Consider the following 27,704-nt stretch of genomic DNA (forward strand, 5'->3'; position numbering starts at 1 on the left):
TGCCAGAGTCTGAGCAACCCAGTCTAGAAAACGGCGGCGGAGGTGGAGAGTGAGGCGGCCGTCATATCAGAAGTGAAACGTGGCGGGGCGGGCGTCGCCCCTCGCCGAAGAGGCCGCGGGGGAGGGAGGAACCCCGCGCAGAGCGCCCGGGAGCGGGCGCAGTGGCTTCTGCCGGGGCGGGCGCACCATCATCGGGGCTTGGGGGAGGCAGGGACCCGTCTCTGGAAGCAGCGTTTTGCCCACATCCGGCCCCCACTGTGTCAACACCGACTCAAGCCGAGACGAAGCGCCTGCACCTCTGGCCCTACCGGGGCACCGCGGCTCGGGGGGCGGTCCCTGGTGCCCGGCGTCCACACCCAGGCTGGGGGCCCCCGCGACCCCCGGCCGCAGTTTCCGCAGTCCACGAGTTACCCCGCTTCTTCCCGCTAAATCGGCCCCACGTTCCGGCAGAAGCCTAATTGCGGGTTTAACTGTAATTTTCTTGTCTCGCCTCCTTCACCTACACCCTCTCCAGGCGTCTCCCCCGCACATCCTCCTCCACCCACCTGGTCTCTCCCTAGACGGGCGTGCGCGCGTGTGAGACCCGGGGAGGGAGGGAAGGGAAGGAGGAATCCGCGGAGGGACAGGGTGAGAGTCGCTAGCGGGAGGGATAGGATCGGCACCAGGGGGCTTCGGGAGGGAGGGGGCACTGGCAGGCGGAGGGAGCGGCGGGAGGAGGCGCTGGGGCGGAGGCGGAGGCCCGGGGACGGCGGACGAGGCTTCGCCCGAGCGGAGCGCTGTCTTTCGCCGCGCAGTCTCGGAGCCGCCGCGGGCTCGTGTGGAGCGCGAGGCCGCCGAGGTGCGGGCGGGAGGGAGGCCGGCTCCGGCGCGCCCCGCGCCCGCGCCCGCTGACAGCTGCAGCTGGGCTCGCGCCGTCCGCTCCCGGCTCCGCGGCCTCCGCCCCCTCGGGCTCCCTCCCCTCCGCCTCTACCCCTCCTGCCCCGGTGCGGATCGTTTCGCAACTGCTCGCCTCTCGCCCCGTGCCCGGCTGTTTTCCATCTCCCGGCCCCTCTTCTTGAGTACTTTGCGCCTGCATCTGGGGAGAGGGTCTAGAAAGGGGTCGGAGGGAGCGTCGGGAGAAGAAGGAAGCGAGGCCCGGAGGAGGAGGAGGATCGGCGGACAGCAGGGAGGAGACCCCACGCCACCCTCTCTGGTCATCTCCCCTCCCGCCCCGCCCCTGCGCACACTCCCTCGCCGGCGAGCTACTTTCGGACGAGGAAAGTGAGGGCGGCCCTGGGTGACAGCGCCGCGGGGCGAGTCCCGGGGAAGCCGCGCGTCTGCTTTCGTCTGGTCCGCCGCGCTCCCAGCCAGGGGGACAGCCCGGACCGAGGATGGCTTCGACTACAACCTGCACCAGGTTCACGGACGAGTATCAGCTTTTCGAGGAGCTCGGAAAGTAAGCGCCTTTGCCGGGTACTCGCACGTCCCCTTTCCAGCAGAGGGCGGGTCGTGTTACCCCCGACCCACGGGCCTCCCGCGTGGGGCGAGCGAGTTGGGAGACGGGAGGAGAGGGAGGAGGGCCCCCGGTGTGTCGGCTCGGAGGAAGGTGTTGTCTTAGTAAGAGGAGGGGACGACTAAGGGGAAAGACCTTCCACCCCGGCTGTGGCCCTTTCTGATAATCCTTAGCCCACCTTCTCCCGCTCCCCCACCCTCCTGCACTAGAGACTTAGTGGATTTACGATCCCTGCAGTTGTAGCTGTCATCCTGAGAAGTGTGCGAGCGCGCGCGCGCGTGCGCGTGTGTGTATGAAGAGGAAACAAGAACCCATGTAAAATGCAACATAGATCACGTTTTCTGTAAATAGAGATGCCGCCGGGTTCGCCGGCGAGTCAGCCATACGACCCACGTTCAGATGAGAACTCACTGCCCCAGACGGTGCCATATTTATTGATGCCGAAAGTTCAACTTGGCGTAGAGTCTGTTTCGCATCCAGTAGTTGTTCTGTCCGGGAAAAGAGCCTCCCAAACGAACTCGACCCCCTGTCCCATATCCACTATTATTCCTTGCACTAGATTGCTCGCTTATCATCACCCTTCCTAGGATTTACATGAACATCTTCGAGTTCTCTGGGAGGATTTATTTACACAGGCAGTGGAAAAGCCCTCTGGAGACTGGGAGAGTGCTTCCCAGGGGTAACCTAACGTTGTATGTTGTTTGAAAACGACCTTCTACACCTGACCGACAGGACTACTTGGCAATGTTAAGGAAGGAGACAGGAGACCTACTGAGAACCTGTGCAAAAGAACCTAGGGGCCGAGCCGTGAACGTTAATTTATGTAGCATCAAACCCAACCCCAGTTCCACTATCGCTAATGTCGAACATTACTCAAGAAAGGTGCATTTATGTGTATGTTGTTGTTTTCTACAGTTGAGTTAAAGGACGTGTAAATATCTTTTAAATGTAATGAAGATCACATCCTCATATATTTATGTTGTCTGCTGTGAAAACATGGAGAATATGTCGGAAGAGCAGCTTAATTCAAATCTCTCCCCTCCCCCAGTCCAAAACAGGGCAGAGAGAAATCACCACAGCAGGATTTGTTAAACCACACACAAATATTCCTAAGATTTATTTTAATGAAAGCAATCGCCATATTTACTTACTTGGAGCCACATTAATTTTTTTTTCCTACCAGAATAAATAGGCAGCAGATTTTTGCTGCTCCTCTTCAGCTCTTTGCAGGATTTTTTCTCAGAGCATTTGGTGCTGAGTGTGAATTGTAAAATGTTTTCAAATTTCATGTGCAAACAAGAGTCGTCATTATTGGCAGTTCCTTTCATTTTGTTGATTAATAATGTGTGCTCCCAGTTAAGTAAAATTTATTTTTGTTCTTCAACGTTAAAGAAGGCCTGAGTTTCCAGGAAGGATTGTTCGTTTTCTAGTTATTACTATATGGTGCACTGATATTTGACAGTTCACTAAATTCAATAAAAATACTCAGATGTAAGTTTTTAATAGAATATCAAGCTGATTATACTGATGACCTGCTAATTATTGGTTTTCAGGGGGGCATTCTCAGTGGTGAGAAGATGTATGAAAATCCCTACTGGACAAGAATATGCTGCCAAAATTATCAACACCAAAAAGCTTTCTGCTAGGGGTGGGTATTTTCAACCACATATATGTTAATTGTGCATTTGTCCTGTTGGTTATTGGTTCTGTTGTATGTTGGTTGTGTTCTATGTAAATAAGTCATTTAGTTATAATTGTAGCTGTAGGTATCATATTACCTTTTGAGATTATTTCCTTCCTGAGTGCTTCTTGGTTTGTGCAGTTTAAAAATGTGACAAAATACAATTGTTACTTGATAAATTGTTATTAAAATCTTACCTTTTCCGTGGGTAATAACATAACTAACTACATTTTAAAGCAAATACATGTCACTAAGTGCAATTTGCCTTTAGCTCCACTGTGAAATAACTTTCAGAAAAACCCTGGAATGGAAAAATGTAAGTCTCACAACTGTCATTATTCCCTTTTGCTTTTGAGAGGAAAAATAGGTCATAACTCAGTTAAATCATATATTTCAATTGTAGTTACACTTGAACTTAATTCATTAAGGTATATTTAACAGTAATGGCTTTGGGAGGAACATTTTATGGTTGCTATATTCCAGGAAATTCAGCTTGATTTTGATGTTTCTGAGTGCAGTTTAGACCTTTACTTGATCATCTGCAGTAAGACTTCTCACTCATGTAATGTATTTTACACATGCTTTATAACTGCAAAGATAATTCATACTCATAAAATAGCTGTTGACATAAGCAAAAAACTTGGAGGGGTCTCATTGCATTCTTTTTATTTTGTTGAACTCATGCAAAAGTACTTATACCAAAAGGTTCGGCATTCCAATTATTGTGAGCACGTGTCTAAGGTATTAATATTTTCATGGGAATTTATGGTTTGATGAAATTAAAATGAAGAAAATGCCATAGTGTAAGCCCCTTTCAGTGACCTGATTTAAGTAATGAGAAAAGAAATCCCATCAGGGTTGCTTTTCCTTCTTTAATTTGCTTCCTAGTATCTGGTATCATTGTATCTGGTCTCTGCCATAATTTTTTTTTTTTCCTCCTCTTTGTTGCAGATTCTGCTTTTAATGTGTAATTTAGGTTGACATTTCAGTTTATTCATTTAAGTGAAACTTTGTATTTCTTTCACCTGATTTTAATGAGTCTGAGGACCATCTTACATGTAAAAGTAACCAGCACCATAGATTCAGGACAGGAAGACTAATAGGATGCAGGTTATGCTCAATTATGTTCTCTCTTTCCACTTCTGTCTACTCCACTGGAAGATTTTTAATGGTAAAAAGGAGTTGCTATTGTACATGACAGTTTAGTGTAGAAAAGAAAAATGCAAAAATGTAGTCAGATTCTTTCAGCGCTTATATGATTCCTTCCTGTATACTTGATACTTTTGGCAAGAGTGGGGGTATCAGTTCTTTTAGAGGTGTTAAAACACCTATCCCCTATCTTTCTGTGGCTTTAACATTTTCTCTTAAAATAAATGTCTTGTGTTTCATTTTTACTAATTTCTTAATTAGAATCGTCCCTTTTCATCCACCACCTTTCACACTGGCTACACCAGGATGGTAAACACCCCTGTGTCTGCTCACATATGTTTCATTTTACTTTTGCTTCAAACGTGTGAAGATAAGTCTTCTCTAGGCTGCTGAAACGCTCTGCTGCTTTTCTGCTGATGTTCCTCACTTGTTCAAACTCTGCTTTCAACAACAATGTACCCCACAGCTACCTTGCCCCTTCTGGATTTAATGATCTTAATTGTTCAGTTATATTTAGGGAAAATAGGGCTAAAATACTTGCTTCATGTTCTCCCTTTTCAATTTTCTTGTGACTTTGAGCAAGTTTCTTAACCTGCTGAAGAATGAGGTGAAGAAGGTGACTCTGGAATTAGATGCCCTGGGTTTAAGTTAAGATTCCTCTACCTGTGATTTGTGTGATCTTGTGCAGTTTACATGCTTTCCATGAGCCTCATTTTTCTCATCTGTAAAACTGAGTAATAACTCTTTTATAGGGTTTTTGTGACAATTAAGTGACTTAAGATGCATTCCATGAATATTAGCTGCTATTATCTCATTGGGTTGTTGTAAAGATTAAATGGTGACAATTTAAATTATAAATCTAGTTGGCAGCCTTGATTTAGCTGTGAGAACCCAATTTGAATCTTGGCTCTATTACTAGTGTACTCAGTATGTAAATTTGGTTCTGTCACATAACTTTTTTGACCTCAGGTTGTTCTTCAGTAAAGTGGGCGAAAAAAATCCCCGTATGGTGTCATGGGTGGTTTTGAAGATTCAGTGAATTTTATGAGACTCACTTCTAAAATACAAAATGCTGTGTCAGTTTTACCTGTTACTTCTCACTTATATGATATTGTTGTACTTTTCCTTCAAAATGTTCAATTTATTTTGTATTGTCATGCTGATTAGAGTAGTTTATAAAATATTTGTACCTATGCATGTATACATTTGTTAAACCTCTACTCAAGCTATAAAGTCTTAATGGAAAAACACTATGCTTTCATTTTTTTTTTTTTTTACTATAACATTTCTACCCCATCGAGGGTGTTAGGAGGGGCTCATTACAGAGTAACTAGAATCACATGTGGCTGTTAGGTGGTTTGTAAAGGAGTTAGATGCCTAGTTCATTCCTAAGAATAAGCAAATACAGGATGTAAAGAAGTCTGTAAGGTTGTATACTAAGAGCTCGTGGTTAAAAATATGAATTCTCCTTTCAGAGCACTCCCTTTCCAGATTATGATTTTAAAAAATTTCTTTTGCAGAAAAAAAATTTTAATTAAGGGGAAATGTAGAATAAAATGCAAAATAACATTTTCACCCCAAGGTAATGAAAAAAAAATTTTTTTTGGTTGCACATGGCAGATTTTGTGAAACATGTAAATTTTTTGTACAAATTTGTTTTTGTATTTGAAATGCCATGCCTTTTGTAAGTCCCAGTTTTACACCTATTTGTTTCAAAGACCAAGCAGGTCTTCCAACTCCATGTTCTTTAAGTGTAACATTACAGCTGAAAAAAAAGGCCATTGTTTGTACATCTAAGACCATTAGAGAACTGCCAAAAATTTGGCTACATTCCTGGACGAATTTGCACCTCCAGTTATACTGTCACCTATGCATTTTTCTGTGCCTTGAACTTAGTGGATTTTGAGCAAACAATTTCAGTCACTTCACCTCCCAGCTGTTAGTCACATACATCATGTTTGGGAGACTCAGTAAGAAATTCTTTCCTTTTGCATTAACACATTCAAAGAGCATTCATTATACAATGGATCAGATAGAGAGGCACATTACAATGTAGTTGACTTGTTTTTAAAAGAAAAAACAGTGTAGATGTGTTTCAAGCATCTGATATTTTATATGTAACTTCTGTCCTCTAAAATTTTTTTGTTAGCTTGCTAACATTTACTAAGAAGACATGCTTAGTAAATCGTGGGTAGTGATAATAGAATTTTCTCATATTATTAGGATGAGAATTAGAAATTATCATTTTGATCAGTCAGGTCAGTAGTTAACACATGCTAATTTGCCTTGCTGTTTTGATTTTTTTGTCTATGTTGATGTCCTTATAACTAAGTTATTGTCAGATTATGAAAGGTCCGCAAAGGACTGTGATCGCAGTTCAGAACCCAGTGGATTGAAGCTTCTGAAGGTTAGATGTCTTTAGAAATAGTGCATGTGATTTTCTTATTTTAAAACTTGTGGTAAACGGTTTTTTATGGCGCTACTGATTTCTTGCCGTTCATCTCTTGATGAATTTTTTGATCTTTAGAAACCATTTCTTATTATATAGTCTGTGATACACTATGTTGTTGTTTTGTAAAATATTAAAAAGTACAGTAGAAGCTTGAAATAATATATGTTATTACAAGTATATTTTACCTCTATTGCTGAAGTTAAAAAGGGGTTTCATTTTATATTTATGTAAAATTTCAGATACAATGCAAGTGGATAATTTTGATCTTTGCTGGTTTTGTTAATTCGTAGATTGATATTACTAGAACATGAATCAGGATTTTATGAACTGTTGGATCATGTACACAAAATTAAGTCTCAGCTATGAAATCTGAATTCTGCATTTATGTTCCTAAGTAAGGATATCAACTCAATATAAAAACTAAAATATAGTAATTACTTTGAGTTTTTTCCATCATGAATTATCGTAAAGCACGTAATAGGATTTTCTTGGACATTTGACTTCTTTTGTTAACTAGAATCTTAATTTGTAAGTCTTTTCCTTAGGCTGATACAGAGGCAGGCCAACTCCTAGTGTCTCTAGGGCTGGGTTGGTGTTTCTTTTTTTTTTTTTTTTAAGATATCTGACCCTTCTCATTTATTGGAGTATGGTGTGTACAGTGTTTTTTTTCATAAATTATTGACAGTTAATTGCCAGTTAGTTAATTGGTGGTTTACATGGAAAGCTGTGTTAAAGCTTTTAAGTCATAATAGTATCATTTAGTGAACTGTACTGTGATACATTAAATGGGAGTCTTAGCAAAATATTTTTACTCTGAAATATGCCTTTATATTTTATTACTTTATAGATTACTAAGCACCTTCACAAAGGTGACCTCATTTTATGTTTTTATTTGATAAATATTTAATGATTAAAATGGGCAGAATGTTAGGAATAATAGGCCATCTACACAAATAGACATCATAGAAGACATAAGTGGTGTTTTAAGTCTAGCATGAATAAAGTGCTGTGGAATTTCCAAGGAGGGAAAGATTGTTTCTGCCAAGGGAGATGAAGGAAGGCTTTTATATAATATAAATTTAAATATTTAAAACCATAATGCAGATGGGTTCAAGTACCAAAGTCTAAATAAACAATTTGGAGAGTGTTCAAAATGGTTTAGATATCTGATTATAATGAAAGTTATTTTATTCATATGGTACTTTTGTTAAAACTATCAGTAAAAAGTTATTTTTGTTGTAGAAAATTTTTTAGGTTATAACTGGTTATGATTCCAGTTAAAGTAGGTATCTCAATACATCTTAAGGTGAACTCTTAGACCTTTCACCTGCTATAACCTCTTTCTTTAGAATACGGAAAAAGCTGATAGGTTTGGAGGAGGGAGAGCACAGCTCTGTTGTTTGGTTTTGATTTTGAAATCAACTATTCTTGTTTATGGGGCTTCCTAGGTGGCGCTAGTGATAGAGAACCCACCTGCCAATGCAGGAAACAGAAGTGGGTTTGATCCCTGGGTCCTGGAAGATTCCCTCCAGTATATTGCATGGCACCTCACTCCAGTATTGTTGCCTGCAGAATCCCATGGACAGAGGAGCCTGGCAGGCTACTGTCCATAGGGTTGCAAAGAGTCAGACATGACTGAAGTGACTTAGCACGCAATGTTATTTATACACAATCATGGAACATTATAATTGATTTTTTTTTTTTTTTTAGTTAGGTGAACCCCTTTTCTAATACTGTCTCATGTTAACAACATATGAGATTGCTTGTTACCACCAAAATCAATAACAATAATCTAATAGAAATGTTATAGCCATTATTTAAAGAACACCTTCTAAGTGACATGTATATATTTGTAAGATATTTTATTGAACCCACACTGCAGCCTTTAGAGAAGCAATATTATCTCCATTTATAAATAGTTACTAAGAGTTACTTTTACTAAATGGCAGAGTCAAGAATTTCAGCCCAGGTTTCGGTCTCTCTAAAGCCTGAATCTTGCCATCACACATCCTATTCCTTGCTGTTACAGAAAACTTAACCTTTCTGTATTGATCTGTATGTGCTTCACTCATCTCCCTGCTAAACTTCAGATTCCTTTATAAAAAGGACTATTCCTTTATAAAAAGTCTTATACATTTTACGTTTCCAATGCAATGTATGGAATTGACTGTTCGGGTTTCCAACTTGTGAGAGAAGATAGTCTTTTAATTGCTGCAGTAACATAAGATCAAATTAAAGTTTCAAAAGGCGTCCCCATGCTAATTTGTGAAAGGAAAACAATGTAGTGAAAAATCTTATTAAAATGATAGAAAGTGATTACAGAAGAATGAGATACTTTGGTGAACTTAATGTATTAACTAATTAAAAATATCTTAATATACAGTGAGCTCTTAGGATTACTTCTTCTAAATGATTTACTTGTTGCTCAAAAAAAGCACTCAGCCCTTAACCAAAGCCCAGAGAAACCTGCTGATAAAGGCATACTCCTTCTCTGGCTCATTTTGTTTGATCAGTGAAGAATGGAAGACAGATGTTTCTTGCATTGTTTCTTCTTGGACAGCACTGTTATGTGTGTCAGTTCTCACGGAAGTGTAGAAAATGAAAGAAAAATACAAAACTGTTAAATTTTTTATTGTTGGAAAAATAACTCTTAGGTATAACAAGTAGTGCGTGCTAAGTTGCTTCAGTCGTGTTCAACTCTTTGCGACCCCATAGATTATAGCCTGATAGGCAAGATGGGCACAATAAAGGACAGAAATGGTAGGAACCTAACAGAGACAGAAGATATTAAAAAGAGGTGGCAACAATACACAGAAGAACTATACAAAAAGTATCATAATGACCCAGATACCATGATGGTGTGATCACCCATCTAGAGCTAGACATCCTGGAATGCGAAGTCAAGTGGGCCTTAGGAAGCATCACTACAAAGCTAGTGGAAGTGATGGGATTCCAGTTGAGCTCTTTCAAATCCTGAAAGATGATGATGTGAAAATGCTGCACTCAGTATGCCAGTAAATATGGAAAATTCAACAGTGGCCACAGGATTGGAAAAGGTGAGTTTTCCTTCCAATCCCAAAGAAGGGCAATGCTAAAGAATGTTCAAACTACCACACAATTGCACTTATCTCACAAGCTAGCAAAGTAATGTTCAAAATTCTCCAAGCCAGGCTTCAACAATATGTGAACTATGAACTTCCAGATGTTCAAGCTGAATTTAGAAAAGGTAGAGGAACCAGAGATCAAATTGCCATCATCTGCTGGATCATGGAAAAAGCAAGAGAGTTCCAGAAAAACATCTACTTCTGTTTTATTCACTATGCCAAAGCCCTTGACTGTGTGGATCACGACAAACTGTGGAAAATTCTGAAAGAGATGGGAATACCAGACCACCTTTCCTGCCTCCTGAGAAATCTGTATGCAGGTCAGGAAGCAACAGTTAGAACTGGACATGGAACAACAGACTGGTCCCAAATAGGGAAAGGAGTGCATCAAGGCTGTATATTGTCACCCTGCTTATTTAACTTCTATGCAGAGTACATCATGAGAAATGCTGGGCTGGAAGAAACACAAGATGGAATCAAGATTGCTGAGAGAAATATCAATAACCTCAGATATGCAGATGACACCACCTTTATGGCAGAAAGTGAAGAGGAACTAATTCTCTTGATGAAAGTGAAAAAGTTGGCTTAAAACTCAACATTCAGAAAACAAAGATCATGGCATCTGGTTCCATCACTTCATGGTAAATAGATGGGAAACAATGGAAACAGAGACTTAATTTTTGGGGGCTCCAAAATCACTGCAGATTGTGACTGCATCCATTAAATTAAAAGATGCTTACTCCTTGGAAGAAAAGTTATGACCAACCTACGCAGCATATTACAAAGCAGAGGCAATTCTGCCAACAAAGGTCCGTCTAGTCAAAGCTATGGCTTTTCTGAAAAAGTCCTGTGTGGATGCGAGAGTTGGACTGTAAAGCTGAGCACTGAAGAATTGATGCTTTTGAACGGTGGTGCTGGAGAAGACTCTTGAGAGTCCCTTGGACTGCAAGGAGATCCAGCCAGTCCAAGCTAAAGGAGATCAGTCCAGGGTGTTCACTGGAAGGACTGATGCTAAAACTGAAACTCCAATACTTAGGGTACCTATTGTGAAGAACTGACTCATTGAAAAGACCTGATGCTGGGAAAGATTGAAGGCAGGAGGAGAAGGGGGTGACAGAGGATGAGATGGTTGGATGCCATCACCAATTTGATGGACATGAGTTTGAGCAAGCTCTGGGAGTTGGTGATGGACAGGGAAGCCTGGTGTGCTGCAGTCCATGGGGTCACAAAGAGTCGGACATGACTGAGCCCCTGAACTGAACTGAGGCTTCTCTGTCTACGGGATTCTCCAGGCAAGAATACTGGAGTGGGTTGCCATTCCCTTCTCCAGAGGATCTTCCCAACCTAGGGACTGAACACACACAGAATATAAAGGTATCAAGGAAATGGAACCAACTCCAATATTCTTGCCTGGGAAATCCCATGGACAGAGGAGCCTGAATCTGATATGACTGATAAATATAGTGCCCGTAGCTTTTAAGGGCTCTACTAGAGGTATTCACAGGGCCTTCCGTGTATAATAGATATGGTATAGACTGGATTTCCTGAAGAGATTTATGGGTGAGATTGTGTTTGGAATGGTAAATGGGCCTGACGGAAGAGGGAGAAATGGTCGGCCAGGTAGGGTAAAGCAGCCTGTTCAAAGGCAGAGAGAGAGTCCTGATCTACCCTGCAGATGCAGTGAGGACACCTGGTGCTGTTGGAATCCTTTCTCCTTTAAGACCCAGTTCAGGCATTGCCTCCCCGGTGAAGCTGTCTCTGACTTCTCCACACCTCCTTTGCTTCTCTAGACAGATATGATTATTTTTCTCATCCTCTGAATAGCTCCTTCATGTTTCTTTAGGAGCTTGTCACACTTCCCCCCTTATATTATGGTTATTTATGTTGTAACTTTCAAGCATTTTGTGGACATTCTAAAATTTATCTTTGGATCTGTGCCTGGCACAGTAATTACAGTATTGAATATACTTGTAAATGTTTTTTGAATGGGTAAAAAATAAGATTCTGACTCTTGAAATAGGCCTATGATTAACAAAGACTGTGACATATGAAATAAATGAAAATTGACCTGAGGCTTCATGTCAGGTGGCATTCATTAACTGAATGAATTAATTCCCTGTTATTCACAATTTTCTAATTATTCCATTAGTTTTCAGATGACATATTATCCTTTGTTGGAGTTTTGTATAATTCCATAAATTTGGGGGCAACTATGTACAAATTCTTACTGCATTTCCTTTTCGTAAAACCATGTGAAGTGATTCAGTAATACGGGGTAACATTTTCATTGTGTGTCCATCAGTACCTCTTCAGTAATGCCAAATTCATGGCATTATTACATTTTAAAAAAAGGGTTTTAAAATTTTCTATTTGTTCTCCAAAGGTAGTTACTTTTTCACTTTTCTTTTAACAGAGCTCACTTTAAAAAGCATTTTGGTGATATTTTATGAGTTTTGGATATGCGAATCATGGGTATTATTTGCTTAGAGTGATTATTGGATATTTTGATAAAGGCAGTTAGAGGCCGCAGCATCTATCAGTTCTTAAACTTGGTAAAAGGACTGGGAAGTGTACTTGTTTCAATATGAGGAAAGGGAACACATCTTAAAGCATATATTTGTGTTTCCTCTTCAGGGAACTTTTTCTTGTGTGTACTAATAGGAAATTGGGAATTTCACAATTCTGTAACTTTATAATTTTGTTATATATTTTAGAAAATATGTTCTTTTCATGAAAGCATTTTGATCATATTTTTAAATGGCAGTTTAAAGGTCAGATGTGGCAGAAGTGATTTGTAAAATTCATTCCGGCCATTTTGTAGAAAGTATTTATGATGAATTTTTTATTTTAATAGAACAAATTGTATATGCTTTTATATCAAAGATTTACATATATAAAGATTATAAAGGTCATATTTGTTGCAGAGAGACTTGTACACTTTGGATAAACCTCTAAAATCCAGTTATTATTATTTGTTACCAATTTAGATAAAAATATTTTAAAATATTATAAAAATGTTACCAAATTTGGGAAATACAGAAAAACAGAAAGAAGACACATTCAAAGTTAAGTTATCCCAAACATTACGGTAAAGATTTTGTTTCTTTCTTTCTTAGTTTGTCAGAATACTGGACTTAAATACACAGTTTTAGTCCTGTCTTTTGACTTAATTTTACAAAGTCTACCTGTCTGACTACAAATCCTTTGAATTACGCTTCACTAAGTAAAACATTAGTTTAGTATTGCTGTTTTTTATTATTATTATCCTTTGCTATGATAAATGACAATAGTAAACATTGTTTTGTAAAACTTTTTCATATTTCTAATTATTTTCTTCGGGAGTATCCATAAAGGAGAACTAATAAGTTAAAGGGTGGAATTATCAAAATTCTTGATAAATGTTGCCAGATTGCATTTTCCAAGCTCTGTACATTTCTGCCAATAATACTTAAATTTGCTAGTAAAACTGAACTTTGGGGAACACGATTCTTAATTTCAATGTAGCAAAAGAACAGTTACCTTGTTCTACACCCCTGCTAGATAAACAAAGATACAAAGATAAAGGTCCTTCATTTCAAGGTAAAATAGATGTGGAGTCAAATACGTTATCAAGGCATGTTGATAAGTGAGACGGTGCAAATGTTTACTCATTCTGGGGTGTAGAGAGGTAACTGTTGTTTGAAAGGAAAGGGAGACCTTCAGAGGAGGTGATCTAGGAACTGTGTTACGAAAATGACCACTTTTGAATTTAAAGGGAGAAAAGATACAATACTTTTTGTAGTATTGTATTGTAGTATTGTATTGTAAAAGAAACAAGGACATCAGTAGGTGCTAATAAAGAGAGAACTGGAAAATAGATGAATTTTCTTAACCCTGAGTGATCAACTTACGGTTTATAAAGTTTCGTGAAAGCATGCAAACACTGATGAAAAGAGGTGCAGTTTTTTTCTTTCAGTGAATCATTTAAGTGCAACAAAATCTGTGGGAAGGTATTAAATAAAGTGGGCTTCTGGGATTTTACAGCCCTGAGTCATTAGGTGTGAACAGCTGATAAGAGAGGAAAAACAACTTCTTATCTACCTTACATTTTGTTTTATGTAGCTTTGGGGCAAATACAAAAAAAAAAAAAAAAAGTGACTAAGTGAAAGAAAAAGGACAGGAGGATAATTAGAGTGGATTTTTAAAAAAGTTAACCAGTATTAAAAGTGCCCTAAGTAATCCCATTTGTGTTTATGAACAAGAAAAGCTAGATAGTTTCTGCAGTTGTGATACTGGATTGATAATTGTTTTTAAAATGTAGGTTTTCGTTTAAAACCAAAGGTAAGTAAGGTGTCTAAAAGTGGTATTGACATTCCCTGCCTGAATTTCCAGTGTCTAGAATAGTGCCTGGCACCCTTCACACATATTTATTGAATAAATGTGTGTGTTAGTCGCCCAGTGGTGCGACTCTTTGTGACCCTATGGACTACAGCCCACCAGGCTCCTCTGTCCATGAGATTTTCCAGGCTAGGATATTGGAGTGGGTTGCCATTTCCTTCTTCAGGGGATCTTCCCAACCCACGGATCGAACCCGGGTCTCCTGCACTGCAGGCAGATTCTTTACCGACTGAGCTACAAGGGAAGCAACTCATTTACTGAATAAATGAATGAATAAATAACTTACAAAACTATATCGTATCATGGTAAATGAATACATATTTAGAGAGCCAGAAGTTTTTAGATTTGTGTACATTGTATTGTTTCAAGTAAAGCTCAAAATTAGCAGATTAATTCTGATATGATATATAATTCAGCACAAGCTGATGGCTGAAAAATAGTCATTTATTCCCTTCATTTACATAATGGGGAAAAACTCACATTTATCAAGAAGATAACTTGAAGTGCTTATTAACCTCCCTAGCTATGCTTAACTGTGCAATATTTCCCTCCTATTATTACAGGGAAATGTGTTATAGCATCTATAAAACATTTTAATTTCTAAGATCTCTCCAGTTTAAAGTACTATATTACTTGTTTAAGGGGGATGATATTGTTTTACTCAATGTGTGCCTCTGTGTGTATATATATATAAATATATATCTAATTTAGAGTAGAATGTTTTTGTGTTGACATAGGAGCTTTGTCAAGGAGGAAGCCTTCTTTGACTTCAAAAGCAGCGACTCATGGTTGATATAGTTGTTAGAAAGTAGGGTGGGAAACATCCGAATTCCAGATTGTCAGCAGGATTTCAAGGTCAAAGTCTACTCCTGTTATCTGAGCACAGAGCTCCTGATGTCTGGCCAGTTTTCATTCTAGTAGATTTAGAGAAAGGGAAAAAGTGTCAGAGTATTATTTGACTCCTGTATAAATAGGATTAAGACCTACTTTCACTGATATTTATGTGCTCTGCACATAATTATCTTTAGGAAAAAAATATTCTTTGGATTGACTTTGCCCCCTGCTTCTTATGTATTTATGATCAAGAACAGGGGAAATAGAAATTGTTAACGTTAAGTCTATTTGAAAGAAAATATATGTCTCACCTTGACAGAGAACCAGTTATTGCAGAACTTAGAGCTCTGTGTGCTCCATTCGGTGCTCATAGTCACAGTGTATGTTATCTGCCAGAGACGTTGTAAAGAGAAGGCACTTCAGGCATGGACAGGAATGGCCAAAGTATCACTGAGATACTTGATCTTTTAAAGTAATAATGATTTTATAAGATGAAATAAGTATGTGTTGACCTTTTACAAACTTTGAGAGACTGTTTTAGATAGGAGACTATTTTAGGTAGGAGACTATTTTAGGTAGAGACTTTATGTTTAACCTAAACCAGCTAAATCCAAATTTAGAGATACCAGGGTTAGAAATACACAGTGAACATACAAAGGGTGAGTTTTAAAAATAGCACCTAGCTTTGAGAGGATAATTTCTCCTCCATCCTGGATGTAAGTGTTTCATTCATACTGTCTGTAGCAAGCTTTGGGGGAGGAAGGGTGGAGGGAAGTGAGAAATGTCTTTTGAAAAATTCTTGTGGCTCACACCAATGCTTATTTAGCATCTCTGCTTCTGGGATTTCAGACATTCCCTAACCAGGTCCCACAGTTCTGGATTCTTGTGCCTGGTGCTGCGAGACCTGTCCTCCTGGTGGCATGTTGCAGCTGTTACACAGAGCGCATCACATTCCCCCCGGGTTAGGGGGTGGAGGGGCCAGCATACCCAGCTGAAATAGCAGAGGGATCTAGGGAGCAACGCAGGAATTACCTGGACTGGAATTTGGCTAGATCTCTGAGTCAGTGGGCTTCCCTGATAGCTCAGCTGCTAAAGAATCTGCCTGCAATGCAGGAGACCCCAGTTCAATTCCTGGGTTGGGAAGATCTGCTGGAGAAGGGATAGGTTACCCACTCCAGTATTCTTGGGCTTCCCTTGTGGCTCAGCAGTGCAATGTGGGAGACCTGGGTTTGATCCCTGGGTTGGGAAGATCCCCCTGGAGAAGGGAAGGGCTACTCACTCCAGTTTTCTGGCCTGGAGAATTCCATGGACTGTATAGTCCATGGGATTGCAAACAATCGGACATGACTGAGAGACTTTCATTTTCTGAGTCAATAGCCCTAATTCCTATAAAAATATTTGATCATTAAAACATTTTATATCCGCTTTGGGCTTCCCTGTCAGACCTCTCCATCATTACCCACTTGCCCTGGGTTGCCCCGCAGGCATGGCTTAAGTTTCATTGAGTTAGACAAGGCTGTGGTCCTTGTCTAGTTTCTGTGATTGACTACTTTTCTGTGAGTATGGTTTCAGTGTGTCTGCCCTCTGATGCCCTCTTGCAACACCTACCATCTTACTTGGGTTTCTCTTATCTTGGGCGTGGGGTATCTCTTCACGGCTGCTTCAGCAAAAGTGCAGCCTCTGCTCCTTACCTTGGACGAGGGGTATCTCCTCACCACCACCCTTCCTGACCTTTAACGTTGATGGCTCCTCTAGGCCCTCCTGCGCCCACGCAGCCACCACTCCTTGGACATGGGGTTGCTCCTCCCGGCCGCCGCCCCTGGCCCCTGGCGTGGGGTTGCTCCTCCTGGCTGCTGCCCCTGGCCTCGGGCGCCTCCTCTGGTCTCCAACACAGGGTGGCTCCTCCCGGCTGCCACCCCTGACCTCAGACACAGGGTACCTCCTCTCGGCTGTTCCTGCGCCGTCGCAGCCTGGCACTCTAGGCCTCTGCCCTTGACCTCGGATGTAGGGTAACTCCTCTTGGCTGCCGCCCTTTGGGCATGGGGTCCGCCCGGCTTCTCCCCCGGACCTCGGCCATGGAGAAATATCAATAACCTCAGATATGCAGATGATACCACCCTTATGGCAGAAAGTGAAGAGGAACTAAAAAGCCTCTTGATGAAAGTGAAAGAGGAGAGTGAAAAAGTTGGCTTAAAGCTCAACATTCAGAAAACGATGATCATGGCATTTGGTCCCATCACTTCATGGGAAATAGATGGGGAAACAGTGGAAACAGTGTCAGACTTTATTTTTGGGGCTCGAAAATCACTGCAGATGGTGACTGCAGCCATGAAATTAAAAGACACTTACTCCTTGGAAGAAAAGTTATGACCAACTTAGATAGCATATTCAAAAGCAGAGACATTACTTTGCCGACTAAGGTCCGTCTAGTCAAGGCTATGGTTTTTCCAGTGGTCATGTATGGATGTGAGAGTTGGACTGTGAAGAAGGCTGAGCGCCGAAGAATTGATGCTTTTGAACTGTGGTGTTGGAGAAGACTCTTGAGGGTCCCTTGGACTGCAAGGAGATCCAACCAGTCCATTCTGAAGGAGATCAGCCCTGGGATTTCTTTGGAAGGACTGATGCTAAAGCTGAAACTCCAGTATTTTGGCCACCTCATGCAAAGAGTTGACTCATTGGAAAAGACTCTGATGCTGGGAGGGATTGGGGGCAGGAGAAGAAGGGGACAACAGAGGATGACATGGCTGGATGGCATCACTGACTCGATGGACATGAATCTGAGTGAACTCCAGGAGTTGGTGATGGACAGGGAGGCCTGGTGTGCTGCGATTCATGGGGTTGCAGAGTCGGACACGACTGAGCGACTGAAGTGAACTGAACTGGACTTCCCTGGTGGCTCAATGGTAAAGAATCTTTCTGCAGTACAGGAGATGCGAGTTCGATCCCTGGGTGGGGAAGATCCCCTCGGGGGGAAATGGCAACCTAGTCCAGTATTCTTGCCTGAAGAATCTCATGGACAGAGGAGCCCATGGGGTTGCAAAGGGTCAGACACAACTGGGCAACTGAGCACGTACACATGCCCTGCTTTATCCCCAGGGAAGTAAAGTCGGCCTCTTTTCCTCTGTTAGGTTTTGTGCCTTTGGGAGCTTCACACTTAATAATGAGGAATACTGTGGCCTATATATATTACTGGTGAGGAAGGAAAGCAAGAAAGCATTTTCCCTAGAAGATGTCAGAGCAGAACCATTTGTTATACCTCTAACGAAGCAACCTGTAGGTGGCATGAAAATAACAGAATATGCTCAGTTCCCACAAAACATAACTTAGAGCTTGGTTTGGAGAGTAGGAGACACACATGATTATAGAAGAGAGGAAGAGAAGTAGCAGCAGAATGTAGTGTACTCACTGGACCTAGCAGTGAGATTTAGTTGTGGAAGCAGGAGAAGTAACGTTGAGGAAGTAAAAGTTAAGATGGATGGATGGAAGAAAGGAAGAAGGAGAAAGGACACAGATGCAGAAAATCATGTAATGCTTGGGCAAAAGATAGAGGATCTGTGGGATATTAGGGGGAAAAGTTTGAAAACATGAAGATCTCTGCCAAGTTGATAACATTGTCTAAAATACAATGGAGACACTTTAAAGAGGGCATGTAAGACATTACTTGGCAGCAGTGAGTAAGCAGGATAGATTAGCATAGAGTGTAAGGTATTGAAATTCTGAAACCTTAAGATAATAAAGGATAAGGCTGACTGGGGTTTCAAGTTGAATCGTGGGGAAAATTGTAATCTTCATAAAGCAAATTGAGAAATCAAAATCAAGGACTGATTTTGATGAAGGACGATGATGAATCAACATGTGTTTAACCTGTGTGTGCTAAATCACTTCAGTCATGTCCAGCTGTGCAACCCTTGGGCTGTAGGCTCCTTGTCCATGGGATTCTCCAGGCAAGAATACGGGAGTGGGTTTGCCACGCCCTCCTCCAGGGGATCTTCCCGACCCAGAGATGGAACCTGCCTCTCTTCACTCTGCTGCATTGGCAGGTGGGTTCTTTACCACCAGGGTCACCTGTAAGCCCCCAATCTATTTGCAGGTAGAAATACCGAAAGAACCATTGAAAATTGAGTGGGGTCCTTGAGAAAGAACCACATGAAGCAGTGCAGTGTACTCGATAGGTTAAGAGCATCTACTCTGAGAGCTGGACTGTGAAGAAGGCTGAGCGCCGAAGAGTTGATGCTTTTGAACTGTGGTGTTGGAGAAGACTCTTGAGAGTCCCTTGGACTGCAAGGAGATCCAACCAGTCCATCCTAAAGGAGATTAGTCCTGGGATTTCTTTGGAAGGAATGATGCTAAAGCTGAAGCTCCAGTACTTTGGCCACCTCATGCGAAGAGCTGACTCATTGGAAAAGACTCTGATGCTGGGAGGGATTGGGGGCAGGAGGAGAAGGGGACGACAGAGGGTGAGATGGCTGGATGGCATTGCTGACTCGATGGACATGAGTCTGAGTGAACTCCAGGAGCTGGTGATGGACAGGGAGGCCTGGTGTGCTGCGATTCCAGTCGCAAAGAGTCGAACACGACTGAGCGACTGAACTGAACTGAACTCTGAAATCAGATTGCCAAGGTTCAGGACTTGTCTTTACCACTTCCTAGTTTTGTGATCTTGGGTTAACTTCCTAACCTCTCCAAACCTGTTTTTTGTTTGTTTTCAATCTGTAATAAACTGCAGTAATCAGTTTAGCTGCTATTTGTGACTTCTCTGCCCAGAGATGATCATAAAAGATATACTAGTGGAAAAGATCACAAAGGAGAGAAGATAGGAAAGAGAAGAGAGAATAGGACCGTGGTTGGGGGAATACCTTCATTTTAATAGATTAAAGGAGGAAGTAGAATTAGTTCAAAAGAAGTGAAAGGATATGTCAGAAAAGGAAAATGCAGTGCTTTGAACTCTGAGAGAGTTTTTGCAAAGGAGGGGATGGCTAGTCATGTTCGATGTTACAAAGAAATGGAAAGAAATGAAGACTGAGAAAAGGCCTTGGTTTTCCAGATGGCAGAATTTCAGTCGTGTGAAAGAAGCAGTCATGAGGATCAGGGTAGTCTGTTATTCATCTTTACCTCCTCCTAAATGAGCATATTGCGTGAAATGTAATTGGTATTTAATAAATATTTCCCAAATGGATAAAGAAAAGGCTATTTCTTTGGATTAAAGAATAAATGGCGATAACATGTAAAACCTGCTGCTTTAATAAAACAGGAAGAGAGACGCAGACACACATGCCAAGGGGTGATTTCAGGGATTAACCAGGTCAAGGGAATTAACTTTGGTGATAAATAAAACTGAAGCTTATTTGAAGGAAGAGGAAAAAGAATCCCTGGAAAATAATAATGTTAGGAAAGAGGGTAAAATGTATGTGGTGGAGTCCTGGAGGGTTTGGGTGTATGTGGGGAAAGGACATTCTTTCTCAAGGAGCAAGATGTGGGAGTGGAGAAGACGGCTGCAGTTCAGCTGACAATAGGAGAAATGGGAGCAAGATTGAGAGAACAGATTTGAGATGGCCCCTGGGGGTTGTAGTGAGGGGTCCCCCCAAAGCAGTGTACAGTAGATCATTAGCAGGTACAGTGAACGTGGCCTTGAATCTAGCCCCAGACTACCTAGGGCTCCACGGGGTCAGGCGACTGAGATGCTGGCACTTTTTAAACACTTAAAGGGGAAGGTTTCGCTTCCTTTAAAAAACAAACACACACACACATTAATTTGTACAGCCAGTAAGAATAGAATAGCTAGAATTTAAATCCAACCCTGAAAATGAAAGTGTTAAGTCACTCAGTCGTGTCTGAGTCTTTGTGACCCCATGGACTGTAGCCCACCAGGCTCCTCTGTCCATGGGATTCTCCAGGCAAGAATACTGGAGTGGGTTGCCATTGCCTTCTTCAGGGGGTCTTCCAGACCCATGGATCAAAGCCAGGTCTCTCACATTGCAGATTCTTTACCATCTGAGCCACCAGAGAACCCTCGGTAAAGCAAAAGCCCTTCTTGTTGTCGTTCTATTCTGTTCTTTCTAGGGTGGATCTGGCAGGACAGAGGAGGTGTGGAGGAAGTCAGATAGCAGAAAATTGGGAAGAAAATTTTATTCTACAGGAATGACAGCCAGAATATACCATTGTGGAATGTTTGGTAGCAGATTTCTTTTCCTACCTGAAAGGGAAGCTGAGGACTCTTCAGTTCACAATCTAAATCAGCTATTTCTATCAGTTTTATTCAATTTCTCTAAATAAACAAAACACTCTGCAGGCAACTTTTACTGTTTGAGCTGTATATCATTTCATCAGCAGGAAACCAATGCTGATGGAGAAAAATTATTACAGATCAGGAATATGAAATATTGTGAAGACATAAGCTAGTTTGCCAGCAAAAACCTTTGCCAACAAAGGTCTGTCTAGTTAGGCTGTGGTTTTTCTAGTAGTCATGTATGGATGTGAGAGTTGGACTATAAAGAAAGCTGAGTGCCAAAGAATTAATGCTTTTGAACTGTGGTGTTGGAGAAGACTCTTGAGCTTCCTTTGGACTGCAAGGAGACCCAACCAGTCCATCCTAAAGGAGATCAGTCCTAAATATTCATTGGAAGGACTGATGTTGAAGCTGAAACTCCAACAGTTTGGCCACCTGATATGAAGAGCTGACTCATTTGAAAAGACCCTGATGCTGGGAAAGATTAAAGGTGGGAGAAGGGGACGACAGAGGATGAGATAGTTGGATGGCATTACTGACTCAAGGGACATGAGTTTGAGTAAACTCTGGGAGTTGGTGATGGACACGGAGGCCTGATATGCTGCAGTCCATGGGTCACAAAGAGTTGGACAAGACTGAGCAACTGAACTGATAAGCTAGTTCATCCTGGCTGTTTTATTGGCAACCTTTAATAAGGTTTGTTGTCATGAACACTGGATTTTATGTGCCTTTGCTTACTTTCCTATCTGCATACCTCTGGTTCATTGATTGTAATGATAAGGACTTTTGGTTAGATAAGTTGTTTTTTTTTAATGGGAGGATAATTGTCACACAACACTGTGTTGGTTTTTGCCATACACCAATATGAATCAGTCACAGGTATATACTTGTTCCCTCCCGCCTGAACCGCCCCCATCTCCCACCCCCTCATCCTCCGGGTTAGATAAGATTTCCCTGAAGCATTGACATGCTGCTGCTGCTAAGTCGCTTCAGTCGTGTCCGACTCTGTGCGACCCCATAGACGGCAGCCCATCAGGCTCCCCCGCCCCTGGGATTCTCCAGGCAAGAACACTGGAGTGGGCTGCCATTTCCTTCTCCAATGCATGAAAGTGAAAAGTGAAAGTGAAGTTGCTCAGTCGTGTCTGACCCTTAGCAACCCCATGGACTGCAGCCTTCCAGACTCCTCTGTCCATGGGATTAGTGACTAACTTTCTTAAAAGTTTGTATCATGTTTCAGTTTTTCTAAGTTCGCTACAGAGGCAGTGAACCCAGAGATTGTTGTAGAGGTAGATGTGATCAGAATGTGTTTCTTTTTTCCTTTTTACGGAAAATATTTCCCACACCTGTATTCATTCCCTGTTCTTCCTCCCTTTGCTGTCACTGTTGATGTTTAGTGTCTAATTAGCCCTGCTTTTCCCTTCCTTTACCACCTGATTTCCCACAAACAACATTGTGTCTTGAGTTCTCACTTCTGACTTCTAAGCTCTAGAAAGCATCTTCACACCATTCTGAAATTTGGCATATTTTATGCTGAATTTTTTGATGCCCTGGATGTTGTTTCTGTAGTTCCCAAGGGGTCTCATGTCTAACTTGACCCCATTATATCAGTCCTCATTCATTTACTCATTTATTGAACACAAATTTGCTGAGCAGCTCCTATGAGTGGGCACAGTTCTAGATTCTAAAAATATAGATGTGAGCAAACTTGGTATGAGAGAGGCTGGAGGAGCCATTTGTATAGATAAGTGCTATGCAGTAAATAAAACGGGGCTATGTGTTAGACGGTGAGTTCAAGTGGGGTTAGTTTGGAGAGGCCTCTCTGAGGATGTTCACATTTGAGCTGAGACATTAATCATGAGAAGAAGCAAAAGATGCGAAAATATGAGAGAGGGACATTTGAAGTCAAAAGACCAAGGTGACGATGAGCTTGCATAAGAGTAGGAAGAAAGTCATTACATCTAGAGTATAATTAGGAGAGAAGTGCACAGTGATCTTTGGGAGGTGGGCAGAGGGCAGATAGGGTAGAGTCTTTCAGCCAGTATCAAAGAGTTCGAATCTTATTTTAAAGCAGTGGTAACTCAACATTCAGAAAACTAAGATCATGACATTTGGTCCCATCACTTAATGGCAAATGGAGAAACAGTGGAAACAGTGAGAGACTTTATTTTGGGGGGCTCCAAAATCATTGCAAATGGTGACTGCAGCCATGAAATTAAGAGATGCTTGCTCCTTGGAAGAAAAGCTATGATCAACCTAGACAGCTTATTAAAAAGTAGAGACATTACTTTGCCAACAAAGGTCTGTCTAGTCAAAGCTATGGTTTTTCCAGTAGTCATGTATGGATGTGAGAGTTGGACTATAAAGAAAGCTGGGTGCCAAAGAACTGATACTTTTGAACTGTGGTGTTGGAGAAGACTCTTAAGAGTCCCTTGAACTGCAAGGAGATCTAACTAGTCCATCCTAAAGGAAATTAGTCCTGAATATTCATTGGAAGGACTGATGCTGAAGCTGAAACTCCAATCCTTTGGCCACCTAATGTGAAGAACTGACTCCTTGGAAAAGACCCTGATGCTGAGAAAGATTGAAGGCAGGAGGAGAAGGGGACGACAGAGGATGAGATGACTGGATGGCATCACCGACTTCATGGACATGAGTTTGAGTACGCACCGGAAGTTGGTAATGGACAGGGAAGCCTGGCGTGCTGCAGTCCATGGGGTCGCAAAGAGTCAGACACGACTAAGTGACTGAACTGACTGACTGACTGAAGCCATATTGAGGATTAGCAGAGTAGTGATATGACTAGATTTTGTCTGAAAAATCTCTCTCTGGCCACCATTTGGGAAAAAAAAATTGGATATGTAAGTGGAAAAAAAAGACTAGTTAGAAGACTCTTGAAGCCTATGAGGGATGGGAAAGTGGTAGTAGATACAGTAAGAAGGATGCATTTTGGAAGGAGAAAATATAGGACTTTTTGATGGAAAGACTGTGAAGTGAGAAGGAAAGGGAAGAGGCATGGCTGCTAGATTTATAGGCAGATAAACTCTCCGGTGATGGTGCTGTTAACTGGGATGGGCAGTAGTGGAATAGAATTAGATTGGGGTGGGAAATCGAGAGTTCAGGTTTTTGATGTGTTAAATGTAAGATTCCTCATCCCGCAGAGAAACCTCTTACCTCTTAGCAACTTATTCCCCATTCCCACCTGCCTTCTTTCCCCTGCCAACTCCAGCCACTAGTCTACTTTCTATTTCCATAGATTGTTTTTTTTTTTTATTTTAGGAACTTTATAAATGTATGCGTGCTCACTTGCTTCAATTGTGTCCAACTCTTTGCAACCCCATGGACTGTAGCCCGCTAGGCTCCTCTGTCCATGGGATTCTCCAGGCAAGAGTACTGGAGTGGGTTGCTATGCTCTCTTCCAGGGGATCATCTCAACCCAAGAATCGAACCTGCATTTCCTGTACTGCAGGCAGATTCTTTACCGCTGAGCCGCCGGGGAAGCCCAGTAGACCTATAGTCATACATTATGTAGTCTGTTATGGCTGGCTTCTTTCATTTCGTGTAATATTTTCAGAGTTTATGTATGTTGTAGCATGTTTTATTGTTGAATAATGTTCTGTTGTTTGGATCTACCACAATATGTTTATCCATTCATTAGTTGATGAGTATTTGGGTTGTTTCCACTTTTTGACTATTAGCATAAGTAATACTTCCTTGAACATTTGTGTTTAAGTTTTCTGTGTAAACCTGTGTTTTTACTTATCTTCTGTATGTGCCTAGGAGTGGAAAAGATTATATACACACACAAAATACACGCATTCAAGGAATAAAAAATAAAGAATTTATGAAAAAAGCAGTTCCCTATGGTGTAGTATAGAAATTGATTACTAACCTGATAATTTTCATTATAAAATATGTACATGTAACACATGAGTAAGAAAATATTGTGACTTACATATTTTGATGTATGAAAAAGAAATAGAAATAGAATTTCAAAGGAAGAAAGTGAATTATGACCATCTTCCTTTATGTATGAGGAATAGACATCACACCAAATAAAATGGTCTTTGTTTTATCATTATTTTAAATTAGTTGTGCCCAGAGTTGAAAGGAACATCTGTTTCATGTCAAAAAATCATCAGTCCAACCTGTCTATTCCTATATGATCTCCTTACTCATCTCAACTGTTACTAGAAAGAATTTGACATGGGGATCTCTATTTTCATCATGGATTTTTTAGAATATTGATACAAATATGTATTTTTCTTTTGAATGGGATGTGTGGTAATATTCTTTTACTAGCCCCACCCCTCCTTGTTACCCCTTTGTAGGAAAGAAGTCTGTTTCTGCCCATTACTTGCCAGGCTGTGGTGAATACCCACAGTCTGTGGACAGTGGACAAAATAACTTGCTAGATATTTTGCTTTTGTGGTGGGGAGCTATTTGGGGAAATGATTGGGGGGTTGGGGGCTGCTGAGAAGTAGACTGAAGTTATCTTTCACTAAATTTCCAGATTAACTTTGATTTTCAGTGAAAAGTTTCCATTTTCATCTTTTAATTGAAGACTGAATTTAGGATACACTAAAGGCCCAAGAATGTTGCCTTTCTCATGAAATTTGAGTAATGAATTTCAGTTCTATTTTGCAGCAATGTATTGATATTTTCTTGATCTGGAAACATAAGATTAACCCATTTCTGCATGTATTGTACTTCTAAGTGCTAAAAAAGAACTAAGGAACTTTTTTTTTAAGGGATCTTCTAATTCAGTTAATATTTGTTTACAACATTAAAAAACGCCCACTTTGCATTAATGTCAAGACATATGTTGAATGGATTCTATATTGTCATGTATGTTTACTATTTGATGGATATTTCCAAGAGAATTGATAAGTATTGTTCTCCACATGACATCTTTCCTAAAATGATTTAATTATTGAGTAGTTTTGGAAACTATAGGTTGGATGAATTGCCTTTCAGGTTTGACTATCCTCAATAAATTTTTAGTGACGTGCAGAAATTCATATTGGAAAAGCTTGCTTTAATATTTGAAATAGTTAATATTTGCTGATGTTATTTTATTATGTAGTTTAGTTTTTTCATTCAAACCAAGTAGATAGCCAGCCAGATGGACAGGATTCCCAAGGAAGAAATAACAGGGATTGAGTAAGGTACCAGATATATTTGCCAGAATCTAAAGGGGAAGACAACACATAAAAGATATAGTTTTTTGCATTCACCCATGGTGCAACATTGTATTTTTTATTAAATAAAATCAGGTTGGTAAGTCAACTAGAAATATGAGACTGGTTAACTTTCCCACACATTCTTTCTCCCTTGTGGGTTTTTATATGGTTATATTTAAACAGCCTCATGAAACCATTATTTATGAAGGATATTGGAAGGGAACATGTACAGACCATTTTGTATAATATTAAGACCTAATTTAGGAAGAACTATCAGAAAACAAAGTGCAGTAATTTCATAGATAGTAGTTTAATTCATTGATTCATCGAACTTAATTGTCTGCCTTGCAGTAGTGATTTTCAGAGAGATACTTGATTCTTCACTTGTTCTTATGAGTCTGCAGTATCTGAAAGTTGTGATGTCAGTTCTTTGATAGAGAGTTGGAAACTTTGATTTCTCAATCAGCAAGATAACCTTAGGTAATTTACTGAACTGTTCATGATTTGAAAGGCTAATCTGGAGTTGTGAAAAATATTGAGGGAACCTACAAGGCACATTGTTGTAGATATGTATATTCCATCTGACTGTAGCTTCCCAGGAGAGGGTACATTGCAACTATGACCCAAACGTGATCTTCCTTCCACTCTTTCTCAATGCATGTTCTCATTTATTATTGAGCTAAATGTTTTGTTTTGGACCTATTTCCAAGTTTAATTATTAATGTAAAGAATATATTCATTAACTAGATGACACAAAATGTTTATTAAAGAATTATGGAAATGCTATTAATTCCTTAGCAAAAACATTAAAGAGAGACAAGCGTAGATGTAATTAGTAGGTTATTGTAAGAAATACATAACATGAAATCTACCATTTTAACTATTTTTAATTGTACAGTTCAATGCTGTCAGGAACAGTCATATTGTTGTGCAACTATACCAGTATCCGTTTTCCAGAAATTTCTCATCTTCTCTAACTGAAATTCTGTACCTATTAAATAACTCTCCATTTCCCCTCCCCTTCAGCCCCAAGCAACCATTTGATTTTCTGTCCCCATGAATTTGACTCTTCTGTGTATTTCCTTGCAGAAGGAAGTGGCAACCCATAGTGAACTAATTCAATATTTGTACCTTTGTGACTGGCTTATGACACTTAGCATAATGTCCTCAAGGTCCATCCAAGTTGTAGCATGTGTCAGAATTTCCTTC

At 40.7% G+C, this 27,704-nt stretch overlaps 1 protein-coding gene across 25 annotated transcripts in view; it reads left to right on the plus strand.

Moving 5' to 3' along the window:
- The first annotated feature begins 1,253 nt into the window (after window positions 1-1,253).
- The window catches only part of CAMK2D (calcium/calmodulin dependent protein kinase II delta), a 329,207-nt gene continuing 302,756 nt past the window's right edge, over window positions 1,254-27,704 (plus strand). For all 25 annotated transcript variants that reach the window (XM_004009602.6, XM_042251124.2, XM_027970805.3 and 22 more), the window contains exons 1-2: window positions 1,254-1,435; window positions 3,046-3,140. In XM_004009602.6, the coding sequence (XP_004009651.2) occupies window positions 1,371-1,435; window positions 3,046-3,140 (160 nt within the window). In that variant the 5' untranslated portion in view covers window positions 1,254-1,370. The remainder of the gene's footprint in view (window positions 1,436-3,045; window positions 3,141-27,704) is intronic.

This window comes from Ovis aries, chromosome 6, assembly GCF_016772045.2.
Source record: "Ovis aries strain OAR_USU_Benz2616 breed Rambouillet chromosome 6, ARS-UI_Ramb_v3.0, whole genome shotgun sequence".
NCBI lineage: Eukaryota > Metazoa > Chordata > Mammalia > Artiodactyla > Bovidae > Ovis > Ovis aries.